Below are 24,848 nucleotides of genomic sequence, written 5' to 3' on the forward strand. Positions count from 1 at the left end.
GAGTAGACAGTGCTACTAGTAAAAGATTAAGGAGATGAATGAATCTTTAATCGCAGTGTTTATCATCAAATAAGTTGCTCTCATTTCCCCTTTATGTTGGCTAGCTCATTGCCTTACCAATGAAGACTGTGATATTCCTAGAAGCCTGAAACAAAGATTGCCTCTTTTCAGAAGGCTAGATGCTATGCCATCAGTGAGGAACGAGGCTTGACCTTTTGTTTGCAAAACAGGGAAGGAAAAAAACTGCCTGCTGAGGGAATTGAAAGGCTGTGGTTCTATGGCTTGTGTTGTACAAGAGAGCAGGCTTTTGCAATAGTCTTTTCCTGCTTGTAAAATCCATAAACAATTTGCAGCAGTTTTAGTTAATTGGGTCATTCCCCCTCCCCCCCCCTTATAACCTTTTAATTGGATTCCTCTATATTTCTTCTGGCTCCAGTCCTGCTTTTTCAGTCTGCTTCTAGCAGATTGTAAACAACCCTTTTGGTTTGCCAGTAATAAATCGGACCTGGCAATACCTCGTCATCTCACAAGAGTACACTGAAAGTTAACTACAATTTGGAAAGCAGTCCTAGATCCTCTGGTTCTTAATTACCAGGCAGTAGCTGCACAGGACTGCAGCCTTGAAAATGATTTAGTAATGAGTGAATAATGAGAAGACATGACCTTGTTTTATTCCTAATATCAATGTCTAGAATGTGAAAATGTTCCATGTAGTCCATTTTCTGGAACAGAGTGTTTGTGACTGACTAATTGGCAGTTAGTTGACATGGATGTAGTTTAGCCAAAGCTTTATGCATGTTGTGATTTACTGCAGCAGTAAAGGTGCTGGCCACAGATGGCAATGCAAGCGGCAAAGAAAGGACCGCGCTCCTCAATCGATGTATTTATGTCAGCACTGGAAATAGCTTGGAGGCTTGAGAATGCTTTGTCACATCATTCCTGGAGCTATAATTGAGCAAAGGAAGTTGTGGTACCAAAGTAACTAATGAGAAGGTAAAAATATTTCTTCTGTTCATGAAAGAAAGTAAAGAGTGGGGGTGGGAAAGGAAGGAGTGGGGGGAGATGAGAAATACAAACTATTCTTAGATGTGCCTGAGTTTTAGTAACTTTGCAAAGGGGAGGAGTGATGACATTAACAACAAATTAATTGCTGCATGGTATCATTGTCTTTCATGTGCATCTGTGCACATCTGTGCTGGATTCCTCATTTCTCATGCACAAGAAGCCTCACTACAAGTTTTGGGGTCTTGATTACGAGAAGCACCTAGGTACTCACACACAGAATCACAGACACCTAGGTACTCACACACGGAATCACAGACACCTAGGTACTCACACACGGAATCACAGACACCTAGGTACTCACACACAGAATCACAGACACCTAGGTACTCACACACGGAATCACAGACACCTAGGTACTCACACACAGAATCACAGACACCTAGGTACTCACACACAGAATCACAGACACCTAGGTACTCACACACAGAATCACAGACACCTAGGTACTCACACACAGAATCACAGAATGGTAGGGGTTGGAAGGGACCTCCAGAGATCATCGAGTCTAACCCCCTGCTAAGGCAGATTCACCTAAAGAAGGTCACAAAGGAACACATCCCAGGTAGGTTTTGAATGTCTCCAGAGACAGAGACTCCACCACCTCTCTGGGCAGTCTGCTCCACTGCTCCATCACCCCTTGCCCTGTCACTGGGCCCCACGGAAAAAAAGACTGGTCCCATCCTCCTGACACCCACCCTTGAAGTATGTATAAGCCTTTTCATAGTACTCTTCCTTCATGGGGAAATGGTGAGCTGACTGGGAGACAGCCAAAATCTCAGCCCACGGGGTGCTCTTCCTCTCCCTCTAGTGCCTCTGCAGTGGATTTAACACCAGGCTTTCAGTCCTCTTTTTTCCCCCATCCTCCCCTTCCTCCCACCGCCAAGTCTATTCATCCCACACTCGGTAACAGCTGTACAGAGGAGATGTCAAACGCTGCTGCAGATGGGAGGCACCCAGTGCCAGCTGACAGCCTTTTGCATGCCCCCAGTCAGATTCGTTACAGGGACAAACGTAGGCAGGTGTCCTGAAGCCTGCTCCTTTGGTGGAAGGGTCAGCTGCCAGCAGGATTGCAGGATTTTCCCAGGGCAAATAATTGTCTTACAGCTAGACAACCACAGTGCAATGCTCATGGAAGCTTCCCTCTGTGGTGGACTAATCACTTTAAGTCCTCCAGGTGGATTTTTTTTTGGGGGGGGTGATGTCTTTGACAGCCTGCCCTAAAAATACAGACACCCAAATGGTGAGAACTGCAAGAACTGCATGGTCATTCTCTTCTAAAGCATTCAATCAATTCAGCATTTAACTCCCACTTGCAAGAGTGGCTTTGGACTAGGAGACACTCAGGCACTTCAAGAGGTAGAAAGGCATCCACAGATATTTTCAGCAATACCACAATTAGCTCAGGGTAAAGTTGAAGCTTATGGGATTTTAGAATCCTGCTAGGCATCTGCTTATCTGTCCCAGTGGGTCCATAGGTATGATCTTGACCTGTAGATACCAAGAGCTGTGAAGGATTTCTTTCCCACAAAAGGCTTTTAGCAGGAAATACAGAAGTCAAAACAACAGACCTGTTGACTTGCTAGTCAGCTGACACCTAACCCAAAGGTTAACCTTCCATGTTCAGTGTCTCTTTTCGATGGTACAGTCAGTTCTGGGCACAGGCAATTCTGCTTTCAGGAATTTCTACTGCTGCCTCAGGTGGGACACATTACACAGGATTTCAGATCCAGTGTATCCCCCTCTGGCTGCCAGGACTTTGATCCAGTGTTCAGAGTTATGCCTGGTGCATCAGGCAGTAATGCAGAGGGAGCGAGGGTGCTCACCTGTCTGGTTTCCTTCCTTTAATATCCCAGCAGTGTTCACCCAGGATATGACAAAGGTTCACTGAGCAGCTATGTTTTTCACTTCTCCAGGAGACTGATGTTTCAGTATATAGTTGTCTCCTCTGCTGAGGAGGTTTTGAATTTGCACTTTGAAGGACAGTGCCCAAGACAGGGGATTATGAGGAAGGGGCTACCAAGTGAGCCAGGGAGTGGTGTGACTACCACCCTGCTATAAGGGCTGTTGTGTGGGGAGGGAAAAATCCTCTCTGTGTTTAGCTATGTCACACTGAATAGCTGGAATGCAGCTGAGCAGTGAGGCTTTTCTCTTACTAAAATTTAATGTTAGACTCTTTTGATCCTTCATATACAGTGGAAACATTCCCATTGGAGGGACTGAACATTATCCTGACCCACAGCAGGTTGATTTCCCCTGAGCTTGGGACAGGTTTATGGGACAGAAGAGCTAAATTTCCTGCCTAGAATCATAGATTGGTTTGGCTTGGAAGAGATCACAAAAATCTTCTAGTTCCAACCTCCCTGCCATGGGCAGGGACACCTCCTACTCAACCACGCTGCTCAGGACCCCATCTAATCTGCCTTTCAACACTTCCAGGCTCAGAGACTTCACAGTTTCTCTGGGCAACCTGTTCCAGTGCCTCACCACCTTCATGGGGAAGAATTTCTTTATCACATCTAATCTCAATCGAGCTTCTTCCAGTTTCAAGCCATTATCCCTTGTACCATCACTCCAAGCCTTTGCAAACAGTCCCTCTCCAGCTCTCTTGCAGCCCTTCAAATACTGTCAAGAAGATTTCTCCCAGAAGATGACTCAGGGCTGTGAATAATTGGAGGGCATTTTGTGCCAGGTAAAGTACTACAAGCCTGGCAAGGCAAAGAATCTGGCACAGATGTCTCTATCACTTTCTAGTGCTTTGGTTGTGTGACCTACATGGTTCAGGTCTAAAATGTTCAGCCCTCTCAGTAGGCACAGCCCTTTCAGCCTGCTTACAGTCTTGTTTGCATAGCATGAGATCAGCATAGCAGCTTTCCTGTGTGACCTTCCTTAGGAAAACCTGCCTTGGCAGGGGGGATGAACTTCATCTCCAGAGGTCCCTTCCAATCTGTTCTGTGATTCTGTGGTACCCTGACCTAGCATAACCTACCATCACCTACCATCAGCCAGTCCAGCTCTGTGTAACTGCATTTGTGACTATGTCAGGAAAGCTAAAGGGCAGTGAGGTCCTTTGAAAAATAATTAGTTCTCTTAAATGTGGGTTCTTCAATGAGCTTGGCAGTATTAATTCTTTGAAACCTTGGCCTTTATACACTTCTGAGTGCTTTGTCTCTTATTTTCAACAAACAGCTGACCTAGGGGGAATGTATTTAAAACTCCACAGAGGAAGACCCAGCCTATCTGGATGGCAGAGCACTGGGAAGGCTCAGGTGCTGTAGGTGTGAAGTGAAATGTGGCATGCAGCTATAACATGAGCTGTTCCTGGTTTTGCTGCTCTACTCTTACTGCCATACAAGAAATGTCTCTTGCACAGAACAGGCACAGTCCCATTCAGAACAAAGTATTTTGAGGTCTTGTATTTAGGCAGGTAGTCATAGGTTTTCATGTTTGTAACTGCCTGGAGGAAACAAGAAGTCACAGGCACAAAGCTCTGTTGCCCAGTACACCACTAGTCCCATTGTCCTTCCCTTTTGTCCTTTGTTATGAAGACCACAAGACCTTCAAGACAGATTCAGTTCATGTGTTGATATTCAGGGATCCTAACAGGAGCCTGCAGGCAATATTTACACTGCTTGCAGCAGGCATTAATCTGAGTAACAAATGCTCATTACAACGATTCCATCTCCTTTCTAGCCAGGACAATCTGTACAAGGGGAATGCTTCATTGTATTTACAGATGGTGGCTTTTGCCTCATTCTTGCATCTAAAACCTTTCTGAACAGGATTCCTTGGGACCTGCTTGGGATCTGATCCCACAGGTAGCCCTCTTGACGCTTTGAGTGGGCCACAGCTGCTAGGGAAATTGAACTGCATAGTGTGTGGGGGACCTGGGAAAGGGGGGGGATTTCTAAACTTAGGCAATGAGTTCAGCAAAATGGTGCAAGGGCTCCACCTGCACTGAACAGGGCATTCCTCAGCCAGGCAGGTGGTGGGTGTGCCAGCAGTGCTCCACTCCACTCAGGCTCAGGTGACCTGGTGGGACTGGCAGAGGATACTAAATCAGCTTCTCAGGTAATACTCCTTCCCCCATTACCAGCTCCTGCTTTTTGGGATGCACTGGTGAAACCTCCCTGCCTCTAAAAGCAGCAGAGGGATGCTGACAGCTTCACTGCTCTGCAGGTTTGCTCCTGACAGGCATTTCAGCTCTGCCAGGGCTGCTGCCATTGTAAAGGAGCTTCAAATGTTAATGCTGTTGATATTCTTCCACTATGATTACAGATCATGTATCACACAGCAGTGGGAAAGCTTGGGAATTCAAGTGGAGTACAGTGGGACAAAATCTATTCTCTTTTTTTCTTGTAAAGGAAACAACCCAAACACAACAAACAGATGTGCCTTGGAATATCTACTTGAGATGAGTTTTTGAAACAGTTGTGAAACATAAGTGAGGTATGTAGGATGAGCCTGTGTTTAGAATCATATATTTGAGCAAATTAATTCCTGTGCTATGAGATGCAACAAGGGATAAACATGCAGGGATAGAGCCTGATCTGCTTGCTAGTTTTATGGCTCCATTATAACAACCTCCCGCTGCAGCTACACAGATTCTTTATCCCAGCAAAAGCTCATGTTCCTCCTGCCCAATAGATTGCAAAATACCTGGGTTTTCTGCTGCTGTTTGTTATCCAAAGCAAGGACTTCCTGAGTTGGCACCTCCTGACTCTCTATTGTGCTCTGCTTTAGCATGTGACCGTGCCTGCTGAACGCTGGTGACAATTTGGCTATTCACACAGCCTCACGCCGTGGAGGCCTTGCTGCTCATTCTGTGCAGACATTGATCTTTTTGAACAATCAAATCCATAGCTGTCAGGGCCAGGGATTTGGAAAGGCTGGAGTAAAAAAAAATCTGTTTGGTAGCTTATAAATCTTAGTAGTCTTGTAAAGCAGTTTGCTGGGCAAACTACAAAATGAAAACTTGTGGAATTATGGACTGCTTTAGGTTGGAAGGGGCCTTTCAAGGTCATCTAGTCCAACACCCTCACAGTAAGCAGGGACAGCTTTAATAGAACGAGTTGCTTGGAGTCCCATCCCAAAAAACCAAACCCAAACAAAACTTCTTTTTATCTAGTCAAAAAATCCCTCTTTAAGTTTAAACCCATCACCCCTTGTCCTGTCACAACAGGCCCTGCTAAAAAGTCTGTCCCCAGCTTTCTTATCAGATCCTTTGGATCCTGAAAGCTCACCGAAAGGTCTCCCTGGAGCCTCCTATTCTCCAGGCTGAACAGCCCCAACTTTCTCAAGCCTGCCCTCACAGCAGAGGTGCTCCAACCCTCTTTATCATTTCTGTGGCAGTCCTCTGGGTCTGCTGCAACAGGTTCATGTTCTTATGCTAGTGAAGGCCCCAAAACTGAACCCAGTACTTAAGGTGTGGCCTCACCAGTGCTGAGTACAGGGCACAATCACTGCCCTGGTCCTTCTGGTCACACTATAGGTGATCCGAGGTACAGGATGCTGTTCGTCTTCTTGGCCACCTGGGCACAGGCTGGCTCACGTTCTGCCAGCTGTTGTTCAACACCCCCAGGTCTCTCCCTGCTGGGCATTTTCCAGCCCCCCGGCCCCAAGCCTGGGGCATTCATGGGGTTGTTGTGACCCAACTGCAGCCCTGTTGAACCGTATACCACGGACCTTGGCCTACTGACCCAGCCTGTCCGGGTCCCTCTGCAGAGCGATCCTACCCTCCAGCAAATCCAGAGGGCTGAGGGTTCCCTGGATCCCCTAGTTCAGATCACGGATGACGGCGTCGCTGGGCGGGTTCCGAGCTCTTTAGCCTGCCAGCCCGGCACCAGTGCCGACTCACAAGGGCTGCCGGAGTTAGTCCCGGTCCCGGTCCCGATCCCGATCCTGGCCCTCGGCCACCCTCACCTGGGCGGGGCGGGGCGCGCCGGTGACTGACGTGTCGCGGCACCGCCCCCGCGGTCACGGGCGGCGTCTCCGCTGCCAGCCAGCAGCCGGTGAGGAGAGGCTGCGATCGCCGAGCCGGGACCGGGACTGCCGCCGCCATGGAACCCTCGAGGGACCAAGGTAGGGCAGAGGAGGAGGCGGCGGGCGGCTGGCCGGACGTTCTTGCCGCTGCCGTGCGGCGTGGGGACGGCTGTTCTCCCCGCAGCTCTTCCGCCACCGGCACGCCCGGGCGGACCTGCCCTGCTCCGCTCTGCCCTGCCACCCCGCAGCGGGAGCGCCTCAGCGCACCGTCTGTCCCCTCCGCGCTTTCGAGACTGGGCGAAGGGCGAGGTCCCTTCCCGAGATAACTCCCAAGGCGGCAGTGAGGGACTGCGCGGGGAGAGCTCCTGCTGGAGCCCGGGGCCGGAGCGGGTTCCCCCGGCCTGCCGCAAGGCTTCGCCTGCCGCCGCCAGCTCGGCAAATGCGGAACCGGGAGGCGGGCAGCAGAGCCCGGGGCAGCCCCTCCGCTGCCTTCCCCGCTCAGTGGATGTCGGCACTCCCCGGGCGGCGGGCACGGAAAGCGGCTGCCGGCCTTCCCGCCGCGATTAGCGGAGAGATTAAACTTTCTAGTTTCACCCAGGAGTAAAAGTAGAGCGCTTCCACTGCACCACCGTGCAACTTTGTGTTAACCAGCGCTGTTCGCAGGGTTTATTCCCTCGCAATTCTCTCCAGACCAGGGCTGCCCAGCCTCTGGCAAGCTCCATTTTGGCAGCTGCTCCTCCCCGGCTCCTGGGCGGTAGCGGCGGGGGTGGCACCTCCGGGCGGCCGCTTGCGTGGCTCCTCGTGGCTCTTCGGCTTGTGCAAGGCCCCGGTGCTCGCCGACCTGCCTTTGGCCGGGGGAAGGCTTGTCCCAGCTGCTACGGTTGCAGCCATCTCCTCGAAACAGTGAGGATGCCAAAGTGGGGATTTGGTGCTTTGATGAGGGCTGACCTGAATACGGGCGAAGCACAACTTGCTAGGGAAGCTTCTCCCACAGAGGTGTGTTAGTGACCCTTCCACCAGTTGGAGTCCACTGTACAGTGTCACGATGACCTGAACAGCAGCTGCATTCCTTCGGACCCAGTAAGGCAGGCTGGGGTCAGGATGCACCTTCGTTTGCGTAAGCTGGTGGGACTGTGGGCCTAGCACGGTGTTTGTGCCCTTTTTCCTGCTGAGGGTGTTGGGAACGATTGGAAGTGTTTGCTTGTGGCAGCAGTGGTGTTGGGGTGCTGGGGGTCTGTCTGCTCAAGCTCTCTGCTCTGTCAGGGGAGATGGTTGAGGCACCAGCCTGGTCTGCCCCTGTGCTTGCTGAAGTGTTTCGAGGCTGCTGTAGTGCACTTGTACAATTAGCAGCGACTTCTGAGTCTCTCCATATAGAAAAAATGTCACTTTGGCAGAGCAGGGGCTGAACCTCCTCCGGGAGTTTCAATCATTCTGAAATGCTGTGTCTTATAAATACAAAAATCCCCAATCAACCAAACCCCAAACCTTGTTTTTGGGGACTGACAAAACAGAACCGTTCAGCCAGAGAGCAGCACAGCTGTCAGTTCAGTCAGGATTTTAATCCCAGCTGCAGGAGCGTTGGCACAGATTTCAGTTATTTGTCCCAAAGTTCTCTGTGTTTGAACCTGTTAAACACAGCTGCAGGGTCTTGAACAACTCCTGAAGCAAAAGGAGAGTAAAATCCTGTGATCTTTTGAAAAGCTTTAGTGACAATGCTGACACTTCCAGAGAGATCTGTTTGGCGGTTGAGCTCATTTTTGTACAACTAGTGCTTTGTACGAAGAGGCTCATACAGCACCTCAGGTTGTACATCAGATCGGTGTATCTGATGTGACCTCAGTGCAAACATGGTGCAACACTTTCTTCTGCTGCCTTCTTTTCAAGGCAATCAGGCTATTTTCTCTTTTGGGTGAGGTGAAGACTGCAGATACAATGGGAAAATATAGAAGAACCAATAGACTCGTGCCTGTTCAATTAACAACTTCCAGTACCCTGCTGGGTAGCCTTCCAAGTCCTATCTCCCTGGCAAGCTGGTGTGCTTGCAGTGGAAATTCTGCTTGATGATCTGGTATTAGACACTGAAGCCGTGTATTTGGCTTAAATCCAGGCTGCCAGGTTCTGTCTCTGGGGCTGGCATAAACATCCTGGGTTGCCTCCTCTAAGCAGAAATTAGTTTGTTTGAAGTGTGAGTCAGAGGTTGCATTTTTCGCTGCTGTTACGACCGCTTTCTCAACGAGCGAATGCTAGGGGTGGGAAGATGATCTAGGTCATGGTTAAGATTGTGGTCAGACTAGGCAAGGTGTATAATGTGTTTAAGTCTTCCCTCTGTCTTGAGCAGTTGGGTCTGGCAGCAGCATTGGAAGCACTGAGCAGTTTTTCACCTGAAGTGTCTTTGTTTCCAGTGAAGGGATGCTTGGCCTGGCTGTATGCCTCTGCACGGTGCTCTGTGCATTCCAGCTGCTCTGGAAAGCTGGAGTCTCTTGTTCTGTGAGTACAAGCACCAAAGCAGTAGTCAGCCCTAGCCAAATGAATGCAATATTCTCCTGAGCTGAGGAGTCCCTTGTTCTGTTGCTTTGCATTAACTTGTCACAGACAAAGGTCTGGTCCTTCACGGTGTTGACTTGGTCGCTGAGTGGACTGCCACCTGCAGCTGTGCTTTCACAAATATTCTGGTGCTTTTTTTTCCTTATATTTTTCCCCCTCAGAAAGAAATTGTGTCCCTAGTTTTGCATGTGAAAATGGTCTCTCTGTGGCTTGCCACTCTTCCTGTTAGTGCTGGGTATGGTTCACCACTGCAAAACCAAGGGTGGTGCTGCCCCAACAGTAGAGGCAGCGTGCCCTGAAGGAGGAGGCTATGCCCCTGAGCAGTTTCATGAAGTTGTGCAGCACAGCACAAGGAGTTACCAAAAACACCGTCTCCAGTGCTGTGTTCAAGGGAAGGTTCCTCTTCTGTTTCATCAGCTTTTAGATTATGTAACCTGGTGTCTTTCAAAATCTTCTGGCTTTGTGGGACTTAGAGCATTAGAATCATTTCAGTTGGAAAAGACCCTTAAGATTGAGTCTAACCATTCTCTTAACTGCCAGCTCTCCACCACATCTCTGCCTCTTTGAAACACCTCCAGGGATGGGTATTCAACCACCTCCCTGGGGATCCTGTTCCAATGTTTCAGAACCCTTTCAGTTGAAGATGTTTCTTCTAATCTCCAACTTAAACTTTCCCTGGTGCAATTTGAGGTCATTGCCTCTCCTCATGTCACTTGTTACTACAGAGACCAACCCTTACTTTGGTACAACCTCCTTTTAAGGAGTTAGAGTGAGGAGGTCTCCCCTCAGCCTCCCTTTACTGCAGATTAAATGATCCCAGTTCTCTCAGATGCTCCTCTCAAGGCCTGTTCTTCAGACCCTTCACCAGCTTTGTTGCCCTTCTTTGGATCTGTTCCAGCACCTCGATGTCCTCCTTTAGTGAGGGCCCCAAAACTGAATGCCATACTCAAGGTGCACATTGTTGCTGGGTACAAGGGCATGATCACTTCCTAGTCCTGCTGGCCACACTATTGGAGATCCAGGCCAGCATGCTGTTGGCCTTCTTGAGCTCCTGGGCACACTTTGGCCGGCTGTTGACCGACACATCCCCAGGTCCTTTTCTGCAGGACAGCTTCCCAGCCACTCTTCCCCAAGCCTGGAGGAGGTTTTTGTGACCAAAGTGCTGATTCACTATAAGCACTGAAACTGACTTTTTTTTTTCTTTGTAGTAAATTTGGACTGGATGCACTTGAAGGTCTCTTCCAACCAAATACATTCTGTGATTCTGTGGCTTAGGAGTCCCAAAACACTCCAGATGGTTTCTTGACAGAGTACATACACCTTTCCTTCCATAGGGCATTGCCTTGTGTTTGTGGGGCTGGCAAAATGGACTCTAATGTTCTTTTAGAGCAGAAGGAAACTGTTGCTGGCAGTAAGATAAGGTTTTCTCCCATTGTCCCAGTGGATGAAGCTCCACCTTTTTGTACTGCTCTGTTTGTTTTCTTTATCTCTAGGTGCTTGCAGTACTATAGGTAAGATTTTTGTTTTCCTTAGGGTGTAGTTATGAAATCAAATACTTGTATGTGAATAAGAGTGGACAGCTGTTGTCCTTACTGCAAAGGAAGAATGATTTCACTGAGCTGAGTGTCTGTCACAGTGACTTGAAGATGAGAGAGGAGAAAACCAGCAGACAGTTAGATCCGTAGGTCTCTTGAGCAGCAGCAAGTCTTCCCCTCTTGCATGAGAAGCTTGGGGATGAAGACTTCATTTTTCTGACTTGGGTCCTGGCTTGACATGGAGGTATATGTGAGTTATTTAATGAATGTGAGTTATTTAATGACACTGCTGTCCTCCTCCCTCAGCCAGTGCATAAATCAGGCACTGAAATGCAGGGGAGTGGTGCACTGTGTTGGAAGGATGCAGGAGCAGCTGGTGCACAAAGCAGTGTCAGCTGTTGCTGCCCCCTCCAGTGCTTGGGCATTGAAGGGTAACTTAACTCTTCATTCATGCTCACACCCACTTCAGGAGGAGATTGGGGGAGAGAGCTTGCTTGGCTCTCCAGCAGTGGGAAGAGTCTCTTGGTTGTACTGTGTGTGGATCTTCTGTCTCTGTTCTCTGTAGCCAGCACTGTCACAGGCAGCCAAGACAATCCTTCACCCAGCCAGAGTAAAGCCTGCTCTCAGACCTCTTGAAATGGGGAAAGCTTAGCTAAGAATCTGCTTCCTTTGAGCCTCTACTAACTGCTAGGGGCTTTTAAAATCCCAGTGACATGAAACTGATGAAAGTCCCGTTTGTTCCACTTTCCCACACTTTGCAGCCCTGTGGAACAGCCCATGGGTTCCCCTTTCTCCTGCTGCAAATGCCCATCAAAGCAACAGGAAACCTGGGAGGCTGGGCCTGACCTTGCTGGCTCAAAACAAAGCACTGTGGCTCAGCTCCAGTTTAAGAACTGTGCTGGTGCAAGCTGGGCAAGGGCCTTGCTTTGCTTGATCTGGGTGCTCTGTGGGTAAAGTGGGAACAGCTGATCTTTATGGCTGGAGCTGGCTGCCTTATGTTAACACCTCTCCTAAAGCTGGCCTGGGTAGGAGTGTTACTAAGCTGTTTTCAGCTGTGCCTGGAGACAGCCCCTTCCATCTGCAGGGGCTGGTGATAACTGTGTCCTGCACTAGGCTGCCTTGGGAACTCTGTTTATGTTCATTTTCTTGTTCCTGTCTATTCTGTACATAGTTTTATTTCTTGTCTTCTACAACTGCTAAATACAGTAGCCCTTGACCAGGAGCCAGATCTCAGGATAGTCCTGGGAGGAGTTGGGTGGCAAGGGAAATGGGTGCTGTGCTGGGACTTCTGGTGCTTTCTGCTGTGCACTGACACTACAAGAGGCTTTGGCTGCCCTGTGTGTTGTCAAGGCTGGGGTGCTGGGTACGCTTTGCCCTCTTTCTCCACAACCCTTTGCTCCTTTAACAGGAAGAGGTCCAGGCAGTTTTCACAGTGAGGCAGCCTCTCATCTAGTACAGAGAAGTCCAGGGACTAGTTTTGCCACATAAAATCAGTGAGTTGTTTGTAGCTTGCTGATTCCTGAGGGTGCTGCATATTGCTGCAGGTGAAGGAGGCTATCAGCTGTATCTCTTCAGAAAGTCATGTTTCCATGGCAGCAGATACAGTGCAAGGAGTCTTCTTGAAAGGCAGTGTTTTCTTGACCAGCTTTTTTCCCCCCCTCTCTTTTATTTTTTTTCTTTTTTTCACCCAAACTCCATTTTCAGGTTAGTAGGAAAGATCAGTGGTGTTGGTTATTGAATCCTGTGCAGCAGACACCTGATGGCTGTGGGGTTTTTCATGGGTTTTTTTAGAGGAGCTCACCTGCAGGTAGGATGGTGATGACCCCACTGTTGCCTTCACTTCAATCTTTGTAATATGGGCACTTCTGGTTTGAGATTTGCTCTATGGAGGAAGGGAGGTGTTTGCCCTTGTCCTTTAAATGTCCTGCAGTGAGCCAGCAGAAAAATGTCAAACAAAGGGTGACTGAAAGGGAAAGCAAGCATTAAGTGAGATTAAGCACTAAATTGAAATGCTCTTGTTCAGCCAGAACTGTCACTCTGTGTAATCTTCAATTTAAGATTCCAGAGAGACAGGTTTCTCTCCTGTTAAAGGCAGTGAACATCTTTAGAGGCTGTGGAGTCTCCTTCTCTAGAGACTTGCAAAACCCATCTGGATGTGTTCCTGTGTGGCCTGCCATGAGTGAACCTGCTCTGGCAGGGGGGTTGGACTCAATGATCTCCAGAGGTCCCTTTTGATCCCTATCATTCTGTGATTCCAAGTCTCTCATATCTGGGAGAGAGCCAGAGAGAGATGTAGAGCCTTTGCTCAGAAACCTTGTGTTGGAGGTAGGCTTTCAGCCACAAGCCTTCTCTTCTGGGAAGGACTGCAGTAACAGACATACTACACATAACTGTCTACTCTGGATCTCTCCAGACTGTCACTCCTGTCATTTCCTCTTGCTCCTCTTCTGCCTTCTCCTCTGGCCCTTATGAAGGGGAGCTGAAAGAACACGTGGCTGTGTGTTGGCTGTGGCAGAGTGATACCATGAGCTGGGGGTAACTGAGCTGGCTGTGGCTGCCTGCTATGGAAAAGCTGATCTGTGGCAGAGGTGTAGACAGCTGCACGGATTCCTCTGCTACTGCACTTACGAGTGGTGGCAATCATCTGCATGAGTCTGCAGCCCATTGTCCCTGGGGGAGGCCAGGACAGCAGAGAGTACAGTGGCTGCCAGCAGATGCTGGTGTGCAGAGAAATGCTCATTGTGCTGGTGCAGAAAGGGCTGGATTGATGCTGTCTAGAGAGAAACCAGCGCTGCTGCTGTGGCACGGACACAGCCCCTGAAGGGGGCAGCTTTCCTGTTTCACAGGCTGACTTCCCTGTTGCAGGGTGTGAGAGCAGAGCAATAGGTGTCCTCTGCAATGCTCCAGCAAACGCTGCCTTGGCCAGGCCTGGGGTGCTCCCCTAATCTCTGCAGGAACAGGTTGTACCACACATGGTTTGCAGTGAGAAGGTTCTGACCCACCTCTCTCCCTGCTTGTAGCCTACCAGTGGCCCAACGAGCGTGTCCTGTGCTTAAAAACTTCAGAGGTGAAGAGAAAGAACACTCTGTGTGTGTAAAAGACAGCAAATAATGTATTGCTAGTGTCACAGGAATCTGAACTAATTCAAGAGTGGTTATTAGTTTAGATCTTCTTACAGAAAGATGGTTTATGCAGATGAAGTCTCAGCAGGAATGAAGGTCGCGTTGTACGCGCTCAGTTTTCCCACCTTTCCCTGGTGCTCCTCTCGTGCTTCCCCTCTGTTCTGAGGCTAGTAGTAGTGTCATTTTGGTGGTGGCAGGGGCATTACAGCACGTTGTTAGTGTTGTGACTCCTTTGTTTGAAGGAACAGAATGTTGATGGCTGCTGCTTCCTCATGGCAGGATCCACTGAGGTCCTTCTCTTACAGAATCATAGAATTACTAAGGTTGGAAAAGACCTCTAAGATCATCAAGTCCAACCCCAACACCTCCAGTCACAACACTTAACAATGTGCTGTAATGCCCCTGCCACCACCAAAATGACACTACTTGTGCTCCCAAACCCCTCATGAGCTGAGGTCCCTTCTCACAGGTAATTAGCACTAGAACAAGAGGGAACAGACGTGTCCTGACATGCCATGTCTACTTGAGTACTGTTTCCTTGAGTACTGTGACCAGTTCTGGGCCCCTCAGTTTAGGAAAGATGTTGACTTGCTGAAATGTGTCCAGAGAAGGGCAACAAAGCTGGGGAGGGGTTTGGAGCACAAGCCCTGTGAGGAGAGGCTGAGGGAGCTGGGGTTGCTTAGCCTGGAGAAGAGGAGGCTCAGGGCAGACCTTATTGCTCTCTACAACTACCTGAAGGGAGGTTGTAGCCAGGTGGGGGTTGGTCTCTTCTCCCAGGCAACCAGCACCAGAACAAGATGACACAGTCTCAAGCTGCACCAGGGAAGGTTTAGGCTGGAGGTTAGGAAGAAGTTCTTCAGAGGAAGAGAGATTGGCCATTGGAATGTGCTGCCCAGGGAGGTGGTGGAGTCATCGTCACTGGAGGTGTTTAGGAAGAGACTTGGTAGGGTGCTTGGTGCCATGGTTTAGTTGATTAGATTATGTTGGATGATAGGTTGGACTTGATGATCTCAAAGGTCTTTTCCAACCTGTTTTATTCTCTTCTACTCATTGTTAGCTTTACTTTTTACACATTGTTTCTTTCATGGCTCTGGAATGTCCCTTTTACATCCAAGTAAGTGCCTTTTATGTATGTTAGATGTTATTTCTTTGCTCTCTCTGTTACCTCCTGAAGTAGTTTTTGTCCAGCTGCAGATCTCCATGGGCAGCTGATGACTTTTTGCAGCCCTGGGGTCTTTAGTGTCAACGCTGTACCCTATGATTTATCACACTGTGCTTGCAGTGTCACAGCCTGTCTCTGCTTTCTGAGATGCACCAGATGAAACAGAGCTGCAGGCAAATCAAGAAGCTCAGACAGAGCAAGCCTGACAAGCCTGTGCTCCCGAGGCCTTGCAAACTCAGTTAAAAGCTCCTAGCTTGTTACTGGCGATGGCAATACGGTGTTAAGGACTAACGAAGAGGCTGGTGAACAGCTGCAGCTGGCTGGGGAAGGTGGGAGAGGCTATCAGAGGCAGACCAGCTGGATTTACTTTCTCCTTTGCTTTTCCTTCTCTAGCAGCTAGAGGGGAGTGGAGCTTCATCAGAGCCCCCTAGGTACCGATGTAAAGATGTGCCAAGGGAGGCAGCCTGGGCTGGAGTTAGTGTTTCCAGTCAGGTGCTTCCCTAGGATCAGAGCCCATGCCTGGCAGTGATCTTGGTTCATGAGAACATATGCAAAATGTTGAAAAGAAGCTTTGTAAGTAGTGCTGCTTTGCTGCTCTGGCAAGGCAAAACTGCCTGTTTCAGCTGGGAGCACTGTTTGCTTGATTGATTTTTTAAGTACTTTAATTAAACTTCTATCAGGAGTCCCAAGACTAGCAAAAACCAGTCTTGCTCATCACTCTCTCTGTGACTGCTCTCTGCCTGGACATGTACCACATCATGGCACTAGAAAGGCTTGATCAGGATAGCAGGATTTAGTAGAACCCCCTGATTCTTCCACTCAAGTCCTTGCTGTCTGGTGTTCATTGCAGTGTTCTACAGTGGTCCCTGGGAATGCTCATCCAACAGTGGACATCTGCAGCTGCTGGCAGGAAGGGCTGCCTCCTTGAGGATGGCTGTTTCTCTACTCTGCAGAGAATAGAATAGAATAAAGCAGGTTGGAAGAGACCTTCGAGATCATCGTGTCCAACCCATCATCCAACACCACCTAATCAACTAAACCATGGCACCAAGCACTCCATCAAGTCTCCTCCTGAACACCTCCAGTGATGGTGACTCTACCACCTCCCTGGGCAGCCCATTCCAATGGGCAATCACTCTCTCTGTGTAGAGTTTCTTCCTAACCTCCAGCCTAGACCTCCTCTGGTGCAGCTTGAGACTGTGTCCTCTTGTTCTGGTGCTGGTTGCCTGGCTGGTTGCCCCACCTGGCTACAGCCTCCCTTGAGGTAGTTGTAGAGAGCAATAAGGTCTGCCCTGAGCCTCCTCTCCTCCAGGCTAAGCAGCCCCAGCTCCCTCAGCCTCTCCTCATAGGGCTTGTGTTCCAAGCGGCTCCCCAGCTTTGTTGCCCTTCTCTGGACACGTACCAGCAAGTCAACATCCTTCCTAAACTGAGGGGAGGTTACAGGGGACCAGAAGATGCAAGTTTAGTCTAGGGTCCTGACATGTCCCCTGCTTTTCCTTACACAGATTCCCAGGAGTGAGGCTGTACAAGGACTTGCCTATCATGGAGCCATGGAATGGTTTGGTTTGAATCACCTAGTTCCAGACAGTAATTATCTTTAAAGAAACTGTCCTGGTTGGAATCAATGATCTTAAAGATCTTTTCCAAATGAAATGATTCTATTCTTCCAAGCAGGAACCAGCACTTCCAGCCCAAAAGAAGCTTACACTGGCCAAAGTGCCTCTTGCTCTCTCCTTGCTGTACTGCTCTGTAGAAGACAAATCCCTTCAGCACAGCTCAGAAGTTATTTGCCTGCATCTGTGGAGTCTCAAGAAGCAGGCTGAAGGCAGAGAAGCCCTCAAATGAGTTGCTGTTCCTAATTAACCTGCTGCCTCTTCTGTGCACTTTGATTACTGTTTGCAAAGCTTAGTTTTATGCCTTGACACCAACAAGCTTCAGTCTGTGAGCTGATCCCACGCTGCTTCTCCAGTGCCACTGAAATCTATGCTGGGCAATCCTGCAGTGTCTTGCTGAGCAGCTGATGTGTGCCCAGGGGTGAGCAGCATTAGGAGTAGCACACAGGGTGAGGAAGGAGCCCTATTTAAATATTGGCTTTCTTGTTGCCAGCTGTCACTGTCTTGGCAGAAGGAAAAAGGGCTGTTTCACTGCAGCTGTGCTTGGAGCCATCAGCTCTTCAAAGCACCATTCACACTGTGGGTTTCATCTCCTCCATGAGCTGCTCACAGGGTTGTGCTCCAGATAGTGGTTTTTTTTAGAGGGGATTTGATCTTGAGTAAAAGAGTAGACTTGCAGTGAGATCTTGTCTTTCTCTTCTCCCAGGGTGGCTCTGATGCCTGCCCGGCAGGTGTTTGTTCTACCTCCTGGTCCTCTGGGTTATGACAGCCCTTTGTGTCTGCTGCCAGAGTCTTCAAGTGCCATGCAGCTATAGTCCCTGGATAGGCAGTGTACAGGCCCTTGAGCAAGGGATATGTCCTGGAGTGTCAGTGGAATCTGCAGAGCAGCCTGTTAACTGCTTCCTGCAGTGGTGGGGGAGTGTTTGTGCACTGAAGAGCAGAGCCAGGGCGTTACTGGAACACCACTTAGATTCTGTCCTGGCACACCAGTACATGAAGTTTTGAATATGCTTTTGCTTCTTATTTACAGTTCAAGAGAAACCTTCACCTAGGTGAATCACAGGAATCTCCTTCTCTTCCCTCCCCACTGGAAAGTACTTCAGTGTTTGGGGAAAGTGACAATGTGGAATGGGAAGAGGGATGCAGAAGCCAAAGGCAGACCTGTGTGTGTGCTCAAGAGGAGCTTTTTAGGCTCTTTGGGAGGGAGAACTGAGAAGCTGAGGACAAAGCAAGTGTTAAGTAACTAGACTCCTGTGGTCTTCCTCTTCCAAGGCAATGTCACTGGAGAGGCCTTGGTTCCCCTTCATGCAAGGTGGTGGCAGCAGCACTTCTGAGGGGTGTGATGGCTCCTTAATGATCATGTCAGGTCACAGCTCCCCAGCTAAAGTGCACCTTGGAGACTGACAACTGGGAACAAGCAGGATGCAAGTCAGGGCTTGGACTTTTCTTAAATATCCTGATCTGTTCTTTATTGCATTTTAAAGAGGTATTTAAGCTCTGAATTACTTTGTCTGTGCTGTTGGATGAGCTGCGATGTGCCAAACCTGATGTCCTGGTAACCTCCTGGGTATCAGCTAGACCAGTCCTTAAGCATAAAGCTTGAAAAGCTTCCTGGGCTAATCCATTGAACAGAACTGATCCATGGAACTGTGCCTGGAGCATCACCTTAGAGGGGCTATGGTGATGAGTTGGTGATGGCTGCTAAACTTAGATTTCACTTGGCAGTGCAAAGCTTTATTCTTAGGGTTTGTAGTGATAACCAAACACTGTGAAGAGGCAACTTGTAGAAACAGTGGAGGTGTGCTTTGTTTAAAAACAAAAACCCCCTAACCCCTGCCCCAAAAACCCTAAACCTAATAACCCAAACAAAACAACAAACCCCACCTACAGCCAGCCAAAAAAAACCCACCCAAAAATCCTGCTGTATTCTTTCCTCACATACCCTCCTCCAACTTTTAGAGCTGAAGCTCTATTTCCTTAAAGACACATCCTTCAACCTTGGGTCCTTCAAACTCACTGCACCTCTTCTCTTCCCCTGTATTTTCCATCACATCAGCTGTCCCAGAATTAGGAAGAGTGTCTGTCTGACATTTTTTTCCATCTAGATAGACCTTTCCAGTTTTGTCCACTCTCATATACTTCAGCAAAAGAAATGGTTTAACTTGCTCTACTTACTTTGCTGTGAAATACAGGCAAGGAGCCAGGAAATCAGCTCAGCCAGGCATGCTGATGTTTAGGAAAACTTGTGCAGAGTGGACTGTAATCCAACTAGATTATGCATCAGGAACTTCTTTACTTTGAGGGTGGTGGAACACTGGAACAGGTTGCCCAGTGAGGTGGTTGGAGTATCCATCTCTGGAGTCATTCCACGCTGTCCACTGGGACAATGTCCTGTGAAACCTGCTCTAGGTGAATGTGCTCTGGCAGGGGTTTGGACTAGATGATAGCCCCTATTACAAGAGGGATCTGGAGGTGCTGGAAGGTGTCCAGAGAAGGGCCACGAGGATGAGCAGAGGGCTGGAGCACCTCTCCTATGAGGACAGACTGAAGGAGTTGGGGCTGTTCAGTCTGGAGAAGAGAAGGCTCTGAGGTGACCTTATTGTGGCCTACCAGTATCTGAAGGCTGGGGAGGGACTTCTCAGGGTATCAAGTAGTGATAGGACTAGGGGGAATAGAATGAAGCTGGAGGTGGGGAGATTCAGGCTGGATGTGAGGAGGAAGTTCTTCACCATGAGAGTGGTGAAGCCCTGGAATGGGTTGTCCAGGGAGGTGGTTGAGGCCCTATCCCTGGAGGTGTTTAATAGCAGGCTGGATGAGGCTCTGGCCAGGCTGATCTAGTATGGGGTGTCCCTGCCCATGGCAGGGGGGTTGGAACTAAATGATCCTTGTGGTCCCTTCCAACCCTTACCATTCTGTAACACTGATTGGAAGTCTTGAGACTTTAGTACTTTTATGATCTGAACCCATGTAGGTTGGAGGAAAACCAGGTATAGTTTGTCTGTGAGATCCCCCAGAGGTAGAAAGTAGTTACCTCTTGTCCAAAGTGCCAGCTGGTGGAAGGAGGTATGCTCAAGTTCTAGGACCTGGAAATCCTTAAAAGCTTTGTAGGGAAATGATCTCTAAACAAACTTCTTGAGCCTCTTCTCCACTGCCTTCTGCTTTGGGAGTGATGAGTGTTTTGTGACCGTGTTGACTTGTGTGACAGCAGTATCTCTAGGCTAGCAGCTTCATTTAATTTACTGTCCTAGACTGACTTGAAGGAGGAGCAAATGTCTCTTAACAGGATTTACACAGCTGAAGCAGCATTAAAAGTCATTCAGGGGCATATGAATTGGCTAAAATTCCAGGGTACTTAAAATGGAAACTTCAGTGGCCACAATAGTTTAAAGGTAGATGCATTACCTGCATTATGTTAGAAAAATTGAGTCAGTGCAGTTGGTTTGTTAGTGAATAACTCCTGGTCTGTTGCAGGCACAGCTGCAGGATTCTCCCTCTTATCTCTTAAATGGGATTAAGAGCAGTGAGGAAATATTCAAGCCCCCCCATCTTGAGTTTGACCAGTTTGCAGCCCCTGCAGAATGTGGTTTGATATCCCTTTGGTAGTGACAGCCAGTGCTACCAAGCAATGCAGGAGGTGGTGCTGCCCAGCTGAGATACCACCTGGAGTCCTGTGTCCAGCTCTGGGGCCCATGACATAAGAAGGGCATGGACCTACTGGAGCTGGGCCACAGGGAGGCCACAAAGATGATCAGAGGGCTGGAGCACCTCTCCTGTGAGGACAGGCTGAGGGAGTTGGGGCTGTTCAGCCTGGAGAAGAGAGAGCTCTGGGGAGACCTTAGAGCAGCATTCCGATATCTAAAGGGGACCCACAGGAAGGCTGGAGAGGGATTGTTTAGAAGGGCTTGTGGAGGCAGGAGGAGGGGCAGTGGGTAGATTTAGGTCAGACATTAGGAGGAAGTTCTTCACAGTGAGAGTGGTGGAACACTGGAACAGGTTGCCCAGGGGTGTGATGGAGGCCCCATCCATGGAGACATTTGAGATCAAATGTGATGGGGCCCTGAGCAACCTGATCTAGTTGGAGATGCCCCTGCTCATGGCAGGGGGGTTGGACAAGATGACCTTTGAGGGTCCCTTCCAACCCAATAGATCTGTCATATGTCACCTAGCAGTAGAGGCAAGTAGCAGGCCAGCTCCACCTGGAGCAGGACAGTTGGGTGTGTGACTGGTGGAATGCTGCCCTGTAAAGGAGTAGATGTGATTGACCAGTTGGGGAAAGGGGATCAGGAGCATGTTCTTAGCTGAGAGAGTTCTGGGGCACATCTCCTTGCATGTGTATTGTGCCAGTGCCCTGCTGCTGGCTAGGCAGAGTTTTGCAGTTCCATGGACGTTTACACTATGCTCTCAGACAAGCCAAGAGCAAAGCTGTCAGTAAGATTTCTCCACAGCTTGCTACTCAGAGTTGCTTATGTTGCTTCATGTGTTATGCATTTATGCTTGTTTGACAGTCTGAATCTTAAACTTGGTTTGTCAAAGCCTGGCAGGGGAGGAGATTATCAACTTGGTGGTTGCCATTAAGCTTTTTACCTAATGATTTTTGTTGCTTGCTCACTCATCTTGTGAGCAAAATGTAAGTCAGCCCTTTTTATGCACATACCTGGACTTGTGCAAAGCATTTGACACTATCCTGCCTGGCATCCTTGTCTCTACGTTGGAGAGACATGGATTTGATGGATGGAGCATTTGGCTGAAAAAGAATTGGCTGGAGGGTCACTCTCAGAGTTGTCTGAGTGGAGACCAGCCATGAGTCGTGTTCCTCAGGGGTCAGTTCTGGGACCTTTGTTGGCAATGTGGACAGTGGGATTGAGGCTCCCTTAGCAAGTTTGCCCACAATACCAAGGTGAGTAGTGTGGTCCCCATGCTGGAGAGAAGGGATGTGGACAAATCCAGGCACCAGCTTGGTAATTACATGGTGGGAGCTCGTGTGTACCTCAAGCATTGAAGAGTGCTTACTGGCATTATCAAGGGGCTGCTCAGACCAGGTGGTGCTTTTTGTGTGTGTGCGATTATCCTTCCAGATACCACAGTACATGATTCAGCCTAATATGCAGCCAAATGTGCTTTGTTCTTAAAACTTCAAGATAATTTTCAGGGTGGGGCCTGACAGTGTGCAGTGGGAATGGTGGGCTCTTTTGGAGCTGCTTTTCAGACGTGGAAGTGCCAGGGTGCAGTGTTGGAAGGGGGAGCTTCGTTTTAAGAGTGCAGAAGAGCAGACTTGCCTTCTGAGGGAGGCTAGGAGCTGCTGCAACTGAACTCACTCAAGTAAAGCTTTTAATTAGATTGCAAGGTTCCATACTAAAACTTTGTTGAAAACAATTTAGTTCTGCACTACAGCCTTTTCTTCCTGATCTTTTCCAGCTGTCATCTGGCTGCAGCTCAGCACTGTTTCGCCAGTGTTCTTGACAGGTTCAGTTTCCTACCAGGGATTGGAGTCTCCAGAGAATGGCAGCATGACTGGGATAAGCAATTGAAGTCAAATAAATACATTCCTCTAAAAGCTACCTGGCAGTTCTTTGAGTCTGTTAGTCTCACTTGGAAATATTCCTCTGTGTTTGCAGAGTTTGGCCCGAGTTCTCCAGAGCTGCTGCAATGTTCTCCTTACCTGCCCTACTTCTCCCCAGTACAAGTGGGTTAAGAGCCTTACTATGGTGCCAGCTTGTCCAGCAGCAAAATATGACTGTGGAGCTACTCCCTCCCAAAATCTCAGGAAATTAGTCTGAGTTTATAATTGGATTGGAAGGAAGAGAGAAGTGCTGCCTTTGCTAAGGCAGCAGTCTGAAATGGCGGGGACTGAGACTTTGCTTTAAGGAAAGGGCAATACTGACAGTCCAGAAATCCACAGCTTTAACACTCAGAAGTGTTTGTCCTGCAGGGTGACACATCTTGGGGGAACACTGAGCATTCCATGAGGGTTTTGTTGGTTTGTGTTTTTTGGGTTATTTGATTGTTTTAAGTAAGCAAAGGCAGCATTTAGTCTTATGAAAATGCTGGAGAAGATCTTTCTATACTGTGTTCAGTTTTGGGGTTGTGAGTGTAAGAAAGACATTGAGGTGATGAAGTGTGTCCAGGGAAGGGCAATGAAGCTGGTGAAGGGTCTAGAGAACAAATCTGGTAAGGAGCAGATGAGGAACCTGGGGTTGTGTAGTCAGGAGAAAAGGAGGCTGAGGGGAGACCTCCTTGCCTTCTCCAACTCCCGAGAGGAGGTTGGAGTGAGGTGGGTGTTGGTCTGTTCTCCCAAGCGGCAAATGCCAGGATGAGAGAAGACACAGTCTCAAGTTGGACCAGGAGGGGTTTAGGTTGGATATTAGAAGACAGTTCTTCACTTACAGGGTTGTCAAGCCCTGAAATAGGCTTCCCAGGGCAGTGGTTAAGTCACTGTCCCTGGAGGTGTTTAAAAGAGGCAGAAATGTGGTGCTGAAGGTCAAGGTCTAGCCAGGAGACTTGGTAGGGTTGGGTTAATGGTTGACTTGATGGTTTTAAGGGTTTTTTCCAGCTTAAATAGTTCTGTGATCCTATACAAAGAGTCATACTACACAGTGCTGTTGCATCAGGGGGAGGTAGTGCAGAGAAAGTATGTGTGGGGAGGCTGAAGTAATGAGATTATTGTGCTGGTATTGAGTTGGACTCTGCTAGAAGACAACAAACGCCTGAACCCTTAAGCCACAGTCTGCTGACCATTACTAACAGGGCTGCAGAAAGCTGTGCTCACACTGTTCAGCAACCTCTGTAGCTGTGCAGATCCATTCTTGCCATGCATACTTCTTGGGGGGCTGGAAGAGGTACCTGCTGTCAAAGGGGAGAGAGGGAGCGCAAGTGAACCGCTTTAAGGCTTGGTTAGTGGTTAAGCTTCTGTCCTGTTGCTTCATGGCATCCTTCTCTCTTAGTGCAGTTTTAAAGTCTCAGATCAGGTGCTGAAAGGCTTTAGTCATCTGTAAAGTGGTAAGGCTTTGAAGATCAAACTGAAACTAGGGAACCTAGATTGGCTTAAGATACTTAAGTAGCTTTATAGCTCTTAAAATGGCTTATGCCCTATAAAATTCATTTGGAGTGGGGGGAAGAGCCTGACTGTTGCTGCCTGATTGGGCTCTACCTGGTAAAGCTGGGGGTCAGACCTGACTGGAAGTCTTTACCCCAGTTACTGGAAGGCCTCTGCTTAGCCTTGCCTGCCAGCAGATTGCAGAAGGTGCAAATTTAGACCAGGTACCGGCTGAGCAGCCGGGTGAATCTTAACAATCATCCTTGAAATAGGAGGTTCAGTATTTCTGTATTGCCTCCAAAGCAGCTGCAGAGCTGGGTAGCAGGTGGTATCTGAGGAAAGAATGATGTCTGAGACTGGGCAGGCAAATATCTGGTGACAGCCCTTGCTTAAACTTCATGGCTTTTCTAGGTATGCAGGAAGTTCCCTCCCTTGTGATTCATGGTGTGCACAATCCATGCTGGTGCTAGCTAGTTACCTGGCAGGGCTTTAAGCACACTCTCTAACCTGGCCAGAGGAGATTACATGTGATTAATTGTAGTTGTTGTGACTGAGCCTTCCTGAGACACCTGGTGACATTCAGTTGAACTTGTCAAGGATGCTTGAAACAGTTACTGACAGAAGTTACCTACCTTCATGCCACTCTCTCAAACAGCAGCTTCCAAAATGGCACAGATGACTGAAGTGCCAACCTTTTAGTTACCCAAAGATGTTAAGGGCCAATGAGTACTTTCTTAGGAACAACTAAATCTTCAGTTTCAATCTTCTGCTTAGTGAGCAAAGCCCCAGTGCCAC

At 48.7% G+C, this 24,848-nt stretch overlaps 1 protein-coding gene across 1 annotated transcript in view; it reads left to right on the forward strand.

Moving 5' to 3' along the window:
* The first annotated feature begins 7,033 nt into the window (after positions 1-7,033).
* Positions 7,034-24,848, forward strand: part of TPD52 (tumor protein D52) — a 102,568-nt gene continuing 84,753 nt past the window's right edge. Inside the window, exon 1 of the mRNA XM_054167171.1 lies at positions 7,034-7,143. Coding sequence (XP_054023146.1) covers positions 7,122-7,143 — 22 coding nt within the window. The 5' untranslated portion in view covers positions 7,034-7,121. The remainder of the gene's footprint in view (positions 7,144-24,848) is intronic.

This window comes from Dryobates pubescens, chromosome 14 (assembly GCF_014839835.1).
Source record: "Dryobates pubescens isolate bDryPub1 chromosome 14, bDryPub1.pri, whole genome shotgun sequence".
Classification (NCBI taxonomy): domain Eukaryota; kingdom Metazoa; phylum Chordata; class Aves; order Piciformes; family Picidae; genus Dryobates; species Dryobates pubescens.